This window comes from Phaseolus vulgaris, chromosome 1 (genome assembly GCF_000499845.2).
Source record: "Phaseolus vulgaris cultivar G19833 chromosome 1, P. vulgaris v2.0, whole genome shotgun sequence".
In the NCBI taxonomy this organism is placed as follows: domain Eukaryota; kingdom Viridiplantae; phylum Streptophyta; class Magnoliopsida; order Fabales; family Fabaceae; genus Phaseolus; species Phaseolus vulgaris.
In genome coordinates this window covers 1,657,076-1,671,423 of record NC_023759.2, presented here as the reverse complement: position 1 = coordinate 1,671,423, position 14,348 = coordinate 1,657,076, and the positions used below count along the sequence as shown (strand labels likewise).

The following is a 14,348-nucleotide window of genomic DNA, read 5'->3' as shown; positions in this document are numbered from 1 at the left end:
CATGTGATGAAAAGGTGTTGCTAGCTTTTCCTGTTCTGTTCGGAATGTTCTTGCAGGCTACATGCATTTATACAAATGAGTAGCTCGATATAATTAAATAACTTCTTGACTTGTCATTTACTTGTTAACTTGAGGAAAATGACATTCAAAATGAAAGAAAACGCTGTTTAAGGATAATCCCAGTTAACAGAGTTAAGCGCTCTTATTTCTATGCTATCAAACGCTTGACAACAAAAAGATCAGGAGAAAACCAATGGAAGGGTAACAAACAATTACATGCTCTGTTTCTTGAATCTTTCTTCTAAGCTCTTTGCTCAACATATGAACCCGCAAGTCCAGAAGTTCCAAGAACAGTAACCTGCAACAGAAACCTCAGATTTAGATAACGGAATGGGAATTGGTCTGTAATTTTGAATGTAGCAATGCTATTTGCCATGGAAGTAATTGAACAAAGGGTACCGCAAATGCTAAAAGTACTAACCAATCATGGTGGGAAAGAGAAAAAAAGAAAGTTGAAAAACAAAAAAAAAAACGCAATTGACTTATCACAACAAATTTCCTAACATTTTTTCTTCTTTTTTAGTTATTTTCTGAAGGTATATCCATGCTACTTACATTTTTCTTATTAATAACTATATAGGATAGATAGACTACCAACTAAACAATGCAAGGAGGAATTTAAAAAAGCACATGCAAAAAGTTAAAATGACATTCCAGAAAACAAGACACAATAACATTTGACAACACATTTTTCAAAGATCTAAAGAATTAAACCATGTTGCAACTTGCAAGTGCACACAAAAATTGGAAATCGGAGTTGTTGATGACATCTGCCGTGATGGTTTTGGGGATCCTTGCCATAAACTTCCACTGGTGTATCTTCAAATGGCAGTGCCATGGTGTTGGCCCCAGGGAATGACAGATTTTGGGTATGTCTCACCTCATATTCCTCATTCAATGATGGAAGTGAGATTTTATGCGTATGTCATGTGAGAAAAAGAGAGAGAAGCAGTACATATCCCATTGGCTACCATGCACAAACTACTATATAAATAGGCAATAACAAGTGAAAATGTTAGATGATACCTTTCCCCATTCAGCACCAAGGCCACTGCATCTCATCTTTAAGTTAATCATGCTTGCGCCCAACTCTATCTCCACCTTCTTCCGCAGATAATTCTCGTCCGGTCCAAAGGAATTCAAATAGGTGGAGTAACGATCAAAAATGAGATTAAGAGCATTTTTTATATGATTAGGCAATGGCTTTACATCCTACAAAAAGAAAACCAATCATTAGCAGCCTAATGTGATGGGAAAAATTGAATAGAATGCAATAGTGCAACTTTACAGGTGCAAGTTTAAACGAGAAATACCTCGCCGCTCACTCCAATGCTGTCATCAATTTCCAGTTTCAAGCTGACTAGAATCCCACCAAACTCCTCAACAGCTTCAGCTGCTCGGAACACATTCTCCACAACCTCCTTGCCAGCCTTGTCATCAGTGTTTCTAGACAACACATTCTTAACGTCATGAACAACAGAATCCGGAAGCTCACTCCAATTTACAGCCAACAAATCCTTGAAAGCATTGTACAGTTCAGGGTCTTTAATATTGGGCATGTGAGTCACATCTTCGCTAAAGAATCGCATGCTCCCTAAACCCATCGAGAAAGGAGACCTGCATTCTGTTCATGTTTTTCAGAAGCAAAACCAATTCAGCATACGACAGCCATCCTCAAACACAACACTCTAGCTCAATCAACAAAGATTCCATTTCGATAAATTTCTCACTAACACTTACAGAGGAATAAAATAAGAAGACAAAATAAACTAAACTTCTCTCATTAGTTAAAACTAATTGATGCACAATCTAATTTATAGACACATTCAGATTCAGCTTCTCCAGGGTTGATTTTAACTCATGCAAAACTAATTTTAACTCACAAGAGAAACCTAGCTAGTTCATTTTATCTTCTTATTTTCTATTCCAGCATGTTCTAATCGGGAAGTTCACCAAACAAGTCTCAAAAAACCTCAGCACTTCGAAAGTGAACCAGATACAACATTTTTTTCTTTGATGAATAACCAATTTCATCATGAAAGAGAACGATGCCACTAACAACACGAAAATCATCGTCAATTTGTTAACCAGAATACAGAGCCGGTACTATAACTACAGATTGATTCAATTGTGGAGTTAGTTACGAATCGAAGTATAAAAAATAATTCCAGTCACAATAATCGGAAGACGAACCGTATTACACCGTCTTATTGTCCGTATAAGCGTCATATACCAGTACATTGAAATTGAATCAGATTAATTGAATTTGAAAAAAAATGGATCGAATTGTGCGGGGAAAAGTGCGAACGACGTCGGATTAAAGAAAAAAGCGATGCGGAAGGAAAACCTAACAGAATAGAAAAGAGGAAACGGTAGGAGAGAGAAAGTACCTGAGGAAGAGGGAGAAGGAAAGTGATTGGGAGAATGAGAGAGAAGAGAGGTTGAAGGAAGGATATGCTTGGTGGAAGAAAAAGCGTGATAAGATCTGCAACTCAGTGATCGGAAAAGTGATCTGAGTCGCATCATTTTCTCCATTGTTCGTTCGTTTTTTCTTCTTCAAAGCCTGCAATAGGGAAAACTCAGAAGACGCACGCGACCTACAAACACTAACACAACACAACAAAACTTTCGTAAATAAGAATAGTATATTAAGCTATGCGTTTACAACTCTCAAATGATCGGATATACAAATAAGACACTAACACCCATATGACAATGGATGATGAAATATTGGTTCAAAATATATTTCTTCAATTTTTTTTTAATATGATTCTAACACAACAACATGTCTTTTTAAACCATTCATAAATTTCTATTAAAAAAAATTAAAACATATTTATCCACCTAAATCTCTAAAACTTTATTGTTAATTTATAATTATATAATATATATATTTATTTATAAATTATATAATATATATAGATTTGTATTTTTTATCTTACATTTATACGTCTCTCTGTCTGCATGTTGTATAAGCGTGTATGTTACATAAATATCAATAACTTTAAATACACGCAACATAGATTTTAATATAATTTTATTCTATATTTAAAGGGAAATTAAGAAAATTTGAACATTTAACTTAGCTAAAAAACACAAGTTATTACTACCTGTAACCCGATATTAATATATTGAAAAATTATACCTGAATAAGGTGGTTATATTTGAACATTTATTATTATTTGTTATCCATCTATTATATAAGGTGGTTATAACTAATAAAAGGAAATAGTAAGAATTGCAATATCAAGACCTTGTTCTCCTTCACACCAATTATTGGTTTAGTTTAAAAGAAAAATGAATTAAACTTTTCCAAAAACCTCATTGTTAGAAGAAAACTACATCTTGTTGTTTAATTACCATTGATTAAGTCAAATTACTAATTTTCTTATAACCAAAAAATAAAACATATTATACAAATATAAATATAATGCAAGATTTACATTACCTCCTATAAAACTTTATCACAAGTAAAACTCTCTTCACAATCCTAATTAAGATTTCAAACAACATATTTTAATATTTATTATTATTTTTACATCATAAATGACAAGTTAATTACATTAGTGAAAATATACTATGGAAATATCCGTCTATATCGATAATACTAGATACTTTTGAACCGAACTGTTACTCTCCATTAATGATCATAATAAACTCATAAACTTAAAGAATTTGAGAAGAGTTTAGAGTAACTAGAGATTGATTTGACAATTATCTTCAACCCCAACCTACTCCTAAATAAATCCTCATTTTCTTTCTCTCATGTTAAAATTATGTTTATTTATTTAATTATGGTATATATAATGTTGATAATAATTTTTTTATAACATTGATTTAAGATAATTGAAGGATTATTGATTACCTGGATCAGTCAACAAGTTCTTTTGTTTTGGATCCAGTTATATCTTAAATCTAAGAATGTATAGATCAAATTTAATTTAAACCTTCGTGAATAATAGGGTGCTATCTTTAGCAAGTCTAGCAAGAATAACACGAATGACGATTTCCTTAACAAAATTTTGAAAACTCAAAAACAATAGAATCCTTGATTTTTTTTATTTTTTATTTATAATGAGTCTCTTACCTTTCGAATAAGTTTTTTAACACTTAATTTAAAAATCACTGGCTGAAATCACTTTACTTTAAAACAGATAAACGATGAGTAGTTAAATTGAAAAACTAAAATAATCATCCGTGAGACAAAAGGTTTTTTTAAGATAAGATGGTAATTAATTCCAAAGTACTATTTAAGTTTTAATGAGTAAAAATATTGTAGTTTGATAATAGTATATGAAGAACATAATGAATGGCCGAGATTAGAAATTTTGCATGATGAAAGCTTATCCTATGGGTGGCCCAAGTAGCCACAAAACATAAGTGGAGCATGATACCTCTCCATCTACTTATCTATCTCACTCTGTTTCTCTCTTACTCTCACTCTGTTCCTCTCTCACTCTCACTCTGTTTCTGTCTCACTCATCAGTCACTCCCATGGACACCGATACCAACACACCGACCACCGCAGAGGCAGAAGTAGCACACGATTTCCCCGGTCTCATCCGCGTCTTCACCGATGGTCGCATTCAACGTTTCAAAGGAACCGACGTCGTTCCACCCTCCACCCCCACCACTCACCCTGTTTCCTCCAAAGACATCACTCTCCACCCTCATTCCACTCTCTCCGCTCGCCTCTTCCTCCCGCCGCCTCCATCCACCACCACCACCAACCACCGCCGCAAACTCCCTCTCCTGGTCTACTTCCACGGCGGCGCCTTCTGCACCTCCTCCCCCTTCACGTCAACCTACCACCACTACATCGCCGCTGTCGCGCCAAGCTCGTCGCCGTCTCTGTCGAGTACAGGCTGGCCCCGGAGCACCCTATTCCGGCAGCGTACGAGGATTCATGGGCTGCACTGCAATGGGTAGCGTCACACCGCAGTAACAACGGACCAGAGCCTTGGTTGAATGAAAATGTAGACTTCGGAAGAGTTTTCTTGGCTGGGGACAGTGCTGGTGCCAACATAGTGCATAATTTAACTATGCTACTTGGGGATTCGGATTGGGACATTGGCATGGACATCCTAGGAGTTTGTCTTGTCCACCCGTATTTTTGGGGTTCGGTTCCTGCCGGATCCGAGACCATGGATTTGGATAAGAAGGGTGTGGTGGACCGGCTGTGGCCCTTTGTGTGTCCGGAGTCACCAGACAATGATGACCCACGGGTTAACCCGGTGGGGGAGGGAGCGCCGAGCTTGGCGTGGCTAGGGTGCAGGAGGGTGCTGGTGTGTGTGGCGGAGAAGGATGTGCTGAGGGAGAGAGGGTGGATTTACTACAATGCTTTGAGTAGGAGTGGGTGGATTGGGGTGGTGCAGATTGAGGAGACTCATGGGGAGGGTCATGCCTTTCATCTTCATGACTTGGCAAGTGAAAAGGCTCAGGATTTGATCAAAACCTTGGCTCTTTTCTTCAACAGAGATCCTCCTCCTTCAATTTAACGCACAGCTTGGAATTCTGTTTAACTTTCCTACCATGTAATTAGTTTTGTGCATACAGTACAAAGATTCAAGATTTTCAAAAGTCTGAAAAATGTCTCTACAAAACCACTCAAGAACAAGTTGTGTGAAACTAAAAATTAATTGACTATTTCTGGAGTAAAAAATGGATTAGTATTACCGATCTAACTACTCCTATTAATTCTAGAAATATATTATTCACTCAGGATGCAGTTTTAATGGATATGTTTCCAGGTACAACTGAAGCCAAAATAATAAACAAATAAAACTTTAGCGCACGATTAAGACTTTCATTACATTTAGATTAGAGAGATTAAAATATGATTCTCATCCTTTAAGATGTAACTTTGCTCCTGCATTTTAAAGAACACAAAATACAAATACCTGTGATAAAACAATTTCTGTTAAAAAACATGTCAAGAAATACATTGGACAATGAAATGTTGGTGTAAGGAGGAATACATTAGACAATGCTAACTCTAGAAAACAACTGTGTCGAGCATCATTCCCAAAGTCTGAACAATGTTTGATGACATCAAATTGGAAACGTGCTCTTCGAGGTGCTTCTTAGCATCTTGCCTTCCCACATTTGCAATTGCGAGTTTTTCTGGTGGCAGCTCATCTTCTTCCTGCACTGCCTTGTTGTACTTGGATGCTAAACTTAGCATCTCCTGCATCATCAGTAATAAAAATATTATCACCTGAATTTGTCATTCAGCTCAGTTTTTTAAAAAATGTAGGCATGTCGTAATCCCCCTCTTTTCAGTACCAAACTTTATCAAGACCGTGTCATTTGTTTCTCATTATTCATTTCCAAGATTGAAGTGATAATTCACATCCTCCTCCCTCACCATGCCAGAGCATGTTGGAGCAATGTAGTGCATCCAAATAGTTGTCCTTTCCATTCGTATTATGGGTAGATTAAAGTTCATGAGCTAATTTTTGTATTCTTATGTTTCTATAACTATCATGCACATTATACTACAATAATCAGTGAAAACCATTTTATTTGAAATCTCTTTAGGAGTGGTAGGGGAGTAGTAGTTCAGAGACAAGGAAACGAAAGAAAGAATCAAGAAATTAATCAATCAGTATAGCAAGTTTCTGAAATTTACTAAAACCATGTCAGCAGAATCTCCAATTGAGAACCATATCAATCATTCACTGTTGTGCGAAAAGTCAGGAAAGTGAGTGGTAACATTTAAACAGTGCTTTGCTTGTATTATTTGAGCAAGTCTCATGTATGCAATGAATTCAACAAAGAAAAAGTTTGAAAAAAAGTTGAACTGGGAAGAAGAAAACAGAAATTAAAAGGTTGAATGCTCAACATTTATATTTCACAATGAAAACTCTTAGCTGACCTGGACAGTCTGTTCATTAGTTTTAGAATGTGAATCAAAGCGCCTGAGTGTCAAACCATCAGTCCACTTCTTTTTGTGAAGGTTAAGCAACATCTTCTCTTCAAGTTCATTCTTTCTGTAATTAATTGCTATGGAATAATAATGTCTATTCAAGCCATGGATCAGAGCCTAAAAAGGAGTTTGCAAAGACAATAAGTAACAACAAAAGGAAAAAAACAGAGCAGCATCTATACGTTTAGAATGAAATAAAGGAACACTCACTTGGATAGATGGCTTGTTTAGATGGCCCAGGTTGGAAGTTGTCTGCCGTGGTTCCTGACCCAGCATCATAGTTTGTGGATTAATCAGCCGGAAAGCATCAATTACCACTTTGCCTTTAACACTCTGAATGGGATCCACCACCACAGCCACTGCACGTTGATTTAAAGCCTCAAAACTCTGCATTAGAAAGTACATATATGTTACATTTCTACAACCAAAATCCCTAATGGATTAAGGGCTTATAAAGGCTCCCTTAACTAAATTCAAGTCTAAACTTTCTAAATTCACATAAGTTTTAACCATTAATTATTCCGTTCATTCATAATTTATAAATTAAGCTATGAAATACATATCACAGTTTATCGATAGAAGAATGTTTAGTTTTTTCATTCTTGCAATTTAAGTAGCTACTATAGAATTAAGACAAGTTTTATGACTCAAACATTATTCCTTCCCGAATTTCCACCTGTTACGACTAGAATCAGTTCCAATCTAAGATTGGGATGCAATGAGATAGAGATACAATCCCACACCAAGCAATCCATCCCTCTCCCCTTTTGCACTTCCCTAGCATCTACTTAATAAAAATGAGTTTTAACCAATTAATGCTTCTTTCATTTGAAATTATGAACAGCCAAAGCACAGATATCACTTGTCTATACATCCATATTACCAATAAGTTATAACCGTAAACAATAAAAATGAAATCTAACAAATTGTTTACATAACCATACTGCAGACTTTTGTATCTCTCTTTCTCTCTCACACTATCCATCTGTAGTATTTTTCAAGAGATGTAACCAAGGTTTTAAAAATGGTTTACCACCGCTATTTTGGAGTCTCAGTGACCATAACCCAAAAACAATTGCGGCCACATTGGCCACGTTTGTTCACAACTAACGCACTATCAAGAATCACAACGAAACCGAGACTGAGATCATAATTTAAAACCTTGGATGTATCACAATTAGCATGTGCCTAATTTGTTTTGGTCAAGAACAGCAAAACAAATGTTATATGGATCACAGTGTCAGCCAGCACAATTATAGACTTTCATTTCAGAACAGAAAGCAAATTCATACACATCTATGAATTCCTCACTCAGTTTCAAATTTATTTTTTAAACACAAACAATGCACAATACCACAAACACATGACACCATAACGAACTAAAGACCAAAGAAACAGTAAAAAACCTGTTGGGTATTAATATCCACTCCAGAAAGCCAACACCCAAATCCAGGATGCGAGTGATACCACCCCACAACCATCTCCGGCCTGCAACAACAAACCGACAGCGTTTCAACTATCCACAAGTGAAACAAAAACCAGAAGCAAACCTTCTTTCACAGAAAGAAAGAAACTTTAACCGAACCCAAAAAGTACCTTCCAGTCTGCTTCAACATATCAAGCATATTAGTCTGAAAAACATGATCAACGGCTTCAACGCTAACACCGGTCCCACTCTGAGGCATCGCAAACACATCCACGACGCGCACGGTGTACTCATCCACGAACTCCCCCAACATCAGACCCATCACTTCCATGGGTACCCCAGCTCTTCCTGCACACAGATTAGGGTTTTTGAAAAAATTGGGCCAATAAAAACCAAGAAAAATGGAAGGCACAGAGAAAGAAGAAAAATGTACCGTGTTTGAGCATTTTGAGAAGCGCGAGAGAGGAGATGTAAACCTGCTCGGAGGAATCGAGGGTGGGGGAATCTGGTGGAGGGTGCCCTAGGGCTCCGCCTGCACCCGCAAACATCCTCTGAAGCCTCTCCATCCCTGACATGACGATGATGGTGATGGAAGGGACAAGGAACCTCAAATCTTAGTTTTCTTTTGTTTCACGAAAAGAAAGAATGCTTCTTTCGCTGTTATGTTGTTACTGTAAATGGTTCCGAAGTGAAGACGGTGATGATGGTTAAATACGACGTCGCAAGGGTGACGTTTCCATCAAGAAACTATGAAAAAAAAAGTCTGGTACTTTAATTCGGGCCCAAACGGCCCATTTATACGTTTTGTTAGTACTAGAATGATGGCATTTCCTTTTTCACCCCATATCTTCTTCCTACACCAAATATTTTTCAAATTACTTATTTTGTCCTTTGTGATTTATATGTATATAAAAGCTCCATTTTTCTTGCTGCCTCTCCGGTACTTTTGCTGCTGCTCTTTAATCTTAATTGGATATTAAGGTTTTGATTAAAGAATTAGTTGAAGTTTAAGATTTTTTTGTAAAGCTTGAAGGTGGGTAACTCATTTATCATTGATAGTTTTTTTTTTCTTCTATGGTTTTCGAACACGTTATGCTTGCGATGAATTTTGACATTTTTTAGATTGTGCAATTTGAAAGTCTTTTAGATTGAGTAATCAATAAGGCAAAATATTGAATTGATATTGTCCTCTTTCGAATTGTGTTTTCCAAAAATTTGAAAATAGTGATTTGGATTATACAATTTGCAATACATATTTGAATTTGAAAATTTTATTTCAAATTGTGATTCAAAATATTATTTTTATGTTTTAGATTGCATAATCCAAAATGTGTAATTTTTTACATGTTAGTGATTGCAATTGGTAATGTTGATTACCTTTCACATAAATGTATTCAAAATTTTGGAGGAAAATATCTGAAGAAGTTGATATATTATCTCATATGGATGAAATTTCTGATATCAAAAAATTTAAGTCAAATAAAGATGAATTAGTTAAAGGAGATTATGTTTGAGCTTTTACCGTGGATGAAAGAAGTAAAATAAATTATTATTGTGTAAAAAATGTGACAAGGAAAATATGTTGATGTTGCAATTAATGTATTTGTATAAGTATTTGAGACGAAGGATGACTTACTTCAATGGGTTCGTGGGGTAACATTCAGAGTTAGATTTGTCATTGTGATATTGAGTTTTGTTACCACAAATGAGCAATAAGAAAAAAAGAAACATATGCGTTATTAGGTTGTGAAAGATGTGGGAAATATATATAAGAGCTACATATATGATTTACAATTCATGGTTACTGGAATAAGAAAATGTGTTTTTTTATATTTAAATTACGTGGTAAACGAGTACATAATGGAGGAAGGTGGATTGTGCAAATAATATGTGAAAATCATGAGTTGATTGATATTAATAAGTATCCATATACTAGCAAATTAAGACCTGAACGATACATGCTACTTGACGTACATGACTGTTTAGTGAAGTTTACCAACATTTTACTAACTTTGAAGCAAAACACTGAAGATAATGCCATCAATATAAAGAAAGTCTATATTGTGAGGTATGTATATGAAAGGTACAAAGAGAATCAAGAACTAAAATGTAACACTTAATGATGTTTGAATGTGACGCATGTATATTGACTCTAATAGATGCGACAAAATCTCAGAAGTTATTACAAATAATATTTTGTAGACACATCCTAATTCAGTAAAATTACTAAATATATTTAACATTGCATTGTTGATATATAAAACATACAATACGAATAAATATATTTTTCTTTTACTTGAGATTGTTGATGTGACATCCACAAGGTTGACATCTTTTACAACTTTTATCTTGTTGACAAGTGAACGAAAAAAAAAACTATTTTAGCTATTAAAAGACTTAAATGGTTGTTGTGGGAGCGGATCCCATCCCCCTAATTGTCAGTGATAAAAATCTTACTTTTCTAAGCTTCAAAATCTCTATGTGGTGATGAAGCAAGGGAATGTGTGATGAATTATCTAGATTGTGATGCATTCAACAAGAGTGTATTCAATGTTCTAAAATTGTCTCTTTGTCATGGTCATTAATTGTTGAGTATGTGAATGAAGTATGAGTCATTCCTTATAAGAAAAAAAGTTTGTAAAGGCATGAACAAATGAGGTGATATGCATTTAGAAAATACAAGTAATAGGTATGTTTTTATAAGTTTATTTCTTATGCTTAATAAAAATGCAAAAATTATTATATATTTAAAATGTGCGGGGTCAAAGTTATTCACTTAGAGACTTGTATAACTTCGTATTGAAAAACACCATAACTTTAAATCATAACAAAATTAAAAAATTTCAGAAGAGTTTAAATGATAATTTACCTCATGATTTATCTTCAACCCCAACCTACTCCTAAAATAAATCCACAATCATTAATGACTTATCTTCAACCACAACCTAATCCTAAAATAAACCTAATGATAAATCCTCATTAATGACTTGTTCAACTCCAACCTACTCCTAAAATAACCCCACTGATCCATCCTCATTAATTCTTTCTCTCATGTTAAAATTATGTTTATTTATTTAATTACGGTATATATAATGTTGATAATAATTTTCTTTATAACATTGATTTAAGGTAATTGAAGGTTTAATGATTACCTGGATCAGTGAACAAGTTCTTTTGTTTTGGATCCAGTTATATCTCAAATCTAGGAATGTATACATCAAATCTGATTTAAACCTTCATGCATATTTATAAGGAATTATATAGTGTTTAATTTTTCGTTATTCTAATAATTTGTTATATGATTACTATAAAAAAGAGGTTTTACTTTTAGTTTTGATTTTGTTTTAGGGTAAACAACAATTAATAACACGAGGAATTAATTAATATAGAATCTATATTATATCAGTTGATTAAGTAAAAGCAAAAGTATAAGAATAAAGTAGCTAGCCCCCTGAAGTGGAGTTACATCATATTGAATAAACCCTAAACAAAAATACATGAACTGTATTAAGAAATGTGACAGAAGAGAAGAAAGATAAGAGAAAGAACAATATAGAATGATGAAGAGAACTAGAAGACGAGGGGTTTCTTATTCTTTGTAGTGTGTGGGGATCTCATCTCACGGAGCCTCCTCTCCTGAGACAGTATTTTTGCAAACCTGAAATCAAACCACTAATTAGAATATATTCAATTAATATCATAATTATACTAATTAAACCAAAACTAATTAGAGTAATTAAAAAAGAAACCTACCTTGTGAGAGCGTGTTGATTAGTTTCCCCGTTGGCGAGTGGCTCAAAGAGACCATTCTCTAAATTCACCCTAGAGACTGATTTCTTCAACAGGTTTTGACCAATCTCACTAAGCTTCTGCAGATTCTCCTTGGTAGCAATGTCAACCGAAGATTCCGTTCCACTCAAGGTGTCATCCTGAATTCGAAGGTAATTATCTTCAGAGTGAAGTGCTTGAGTCACAGCAGATAAATGGAAATCAACCATGTCTGCACTCGACTGCGTGAAAACGTCTGTCAATGGAGTACTCCCATTGTAGGTTAGCCAATCCAATAAACCCCATTTTGCTGCAGTTTCACCATTGAATTTTTCCTCATTTCTTGCTGTTCCAGTGCCTATTGAAATTATCAGGAACCGACTATATTCCAGAGGCTTGATGGGAAAGAAATCTGAATTTTGCTTTATGATTTGCTTCGTAACTTCGTTCATGGCAACTAGGGTCTGCATCATCAAATTCCAAGAACAGAACAAGTCAGTGATAACATCATTCAACATTAGTATTAATTAGTCAAATAAAAGTTTTGAAACAAGAAATAGTTTTAGTTTATGCATGTATATATTTACCGGGTTATTTGCACAAACGCCGCCATCAATGAGATTGAATTGGTGTAGGTTCCCTTGGGAGTCTTGGTTAGTGAAAGTGTGTGCAGGCAGATAAGTAGGTGCAGCGGAGGTGCCTATGCAGATGTCTGAGAGTTTAGCATCCATGTAAGAACACTTCTTCATCTGCATCCATTCATTTCAAACCTTCCTGTTACTTTCTTTCTCATTCATTTCATTTCAAAAGTGATGAAAAGAAGAAAAAAAGAGAGAGGAAAGTGAACCTGATAAGAAGAAAAAAGAATGGGTTGCATAGACTTGATGTCGAAGGTGGGAATCACAACGTTGGTGAGAGTGTCATGCAACCGAATCTCTCCGAGTTTCTCTCTCACCACCTCATGAAGGTATTTCCCATCGTATTTGGGTCCTCCCAAAGATCTTACCAAATTTGCTATTATAGTTCCACCAAGCCCACTGCAACAACGCAAAGCATGCTTCATATTAATTTCTCAAAACGAATGAATGCATGCATGCATGATTTGATCTAGATAGAATATTATGAATGAATTACCTGTGGTGTGGGAAAATCTTAGGACCGTGTTCCAAGTAAAAGGGCTTGATGTCTTTGGCAGCAAAAAGTGGTCGATGGTTGTTGTCAGGAGCAGTTAGCATGGCTGTTACAAGACCTCCCGTGCTTGTTCCTGAGATCACATCAAAGTAATCTGCAAGCCTTGCCTCTGGACCATCCAACTCCTGCATCATTTTCATTATCAGTGTTCCATACTAAGTATTTAACATGTCTCTTCATCAATGTTATTGGTTAATATGAATGAAGTAGGTTTTGGAGCATTGAAATATACCTGAAGCTGAGACTCGAGGAAATCAATAATGGTGGCGGGGATGATGCCCCTGATGCCACCACCATCGATGCTAAGAATGGTCACTAAGTTTCCATAAGTTGGAGGCTGAATTTGTTCAACGGATGATTTTGATCTCTCCATGGTTAATTTGTGCGTGGACAAAAACTTTGTCTATGAATAAGAGTTAACGTTGAGAAAATACAGTAGCTTGTTTGTGGAGAGAAAACAATGTGCAAGAAGGAGTAATGGTTTGTGTGGATTGTTGGCATGGTGGTGGTGATATTTATAGTGGGAGCTGGACCCAATAGATATTGATATTATATTGCAGAGGTTAATCGAATTCAAAAGAGGAGAAAGTATTTAATACTGAAGGAAGACACAGTCAAAAGAGGAGAAATGTTGGTTCTGAACAGTAGTTGACCATAGATGAATCTGATGGCGATAACAATTTGAAGATTCACCTCCAAGTTCTTGGTACCTTCATTCACAAAAGTTAGTTGGTATGTTCATAGTCATCACCATAGGATTATATATATACATAAAATGCTTACTTAGTTAGTCTTTGGGTGACTACATTTCAAAGAGCGTGTGTCCTGTTCATAGGGAGATCAGTTCCACATTTCTTCACATTCTGCATTTCTGACTAAGTCTTCCTTCAATTTTACTTCACTGTTTCTCCTCTTTCAATTCCAACTCTGCATTAACCACAATAGGTACCAAAAATGGGGCAAATGGGATATTAC

General features: G+C 35.4%; 3 protein-coding genes and 1 pseudogene across 4 annotated transcripts; 1 reads left to right on the top strand and 3 right to left on the bottom strand.

Moving 5' to 3' along the window:
- Window positions 1-90: 90 nt before the first annotated feature.
- LOC137816486 (succinate dehydrogenase subunit 5, mitochondrial) lies at window positions 91-2,828 on the bottom strand. Its single transcript, XM_068619638.1, has 4 exons — window positions 2,451-2,828; window positions 1,374-1,684; window positions 1,087-1,272; window positions 91-358 (listed from the first exon to the last, which is right to left on the bottom strand). The coding sequence occupies exons 1-4, from the start codon at window positions 2,593-2,595 to the stop codon at window positions 302-304; spliced, it is 699 nt and encodes a 232-aa protein (XP_068475739.1). The 5' UTR covers window positions 2,596-2,828; the 3' UTR covers window positions 91-301.
- A 1,606-nt stretch (window positions 2,829-4,434) lies between these two features.
- Window positions 4,435-5,640, top strand: LOC137816477 (probable carboxylesterase 13; annotated as a pseudogene).
- A 205-nt stretch (window positions 5,641-5,845) lies between these two features.
- Window positions 5,846-9,137, bottom strand: LOC137816478 (26S proteasome non-ATPase regulatory subunit 14 homolog). Its single transcript, XM_068619628.1, has 6 exons — window positions 8,848-9,137; window positions 8,585-8,762; window positions 8,395-8,476; window positions 7,199-7,375; window positions 6,938-7,105; window positions 5,846-6,247 (listed from the first exon to the last, which is right to left on the bottom strand). Exons 1-6 carry the CDS (start codon window positions 8,987-8,989, stop codon window positions 6,056-6,058), a joined length of 939 nt encoding a protein of 312 aa, XP_068475729.1. The 5' UTR covers window positions 8,990-9,137; the 3' UTR covers window positions 5,846-6,055.
- Window positions 9,138-11,790: 2,653 nt separating this feature from the next.
- On the bottom strand, window positions 11,791-13,866 carry LOC137816484 (patatin-like protein 2). Of its 2 annotated transcripts, none has more exons than XM_068619635.1 (6): window positions 13,606-13,866; window positions 13,317-13,498; window positions 13,030-13,219; window positions 12,770-12,931; window positions 12,168-12,646; window positions 11,791-12,072 (listed from the first exon to the last, which is right to left on the bottom strand). In XM_068619635.1, exons 1-6 carry the CDS (start codon window positions 13,744-13,746, stop codon window positions 11,985-11,987), a joined length of 1,242 nt encoding a protein of 413 aa, XP_068475736.1. In that variant the 5' UTR covers window positions 13,747-13,866; the 3' UTR covers window positions 11,791-11,984. The 2 variants fall into 2 exon arrangements, with proteins under 2 accessions (XP_068475736.1, XP_068475737.1); XM_068619636.1 differs by having other exon boundaries at window positions 13,317-13,446; window positions 13,606-13,698.
- Window positions 13,867-14,348: the final 482 nt, after the last annotated feature.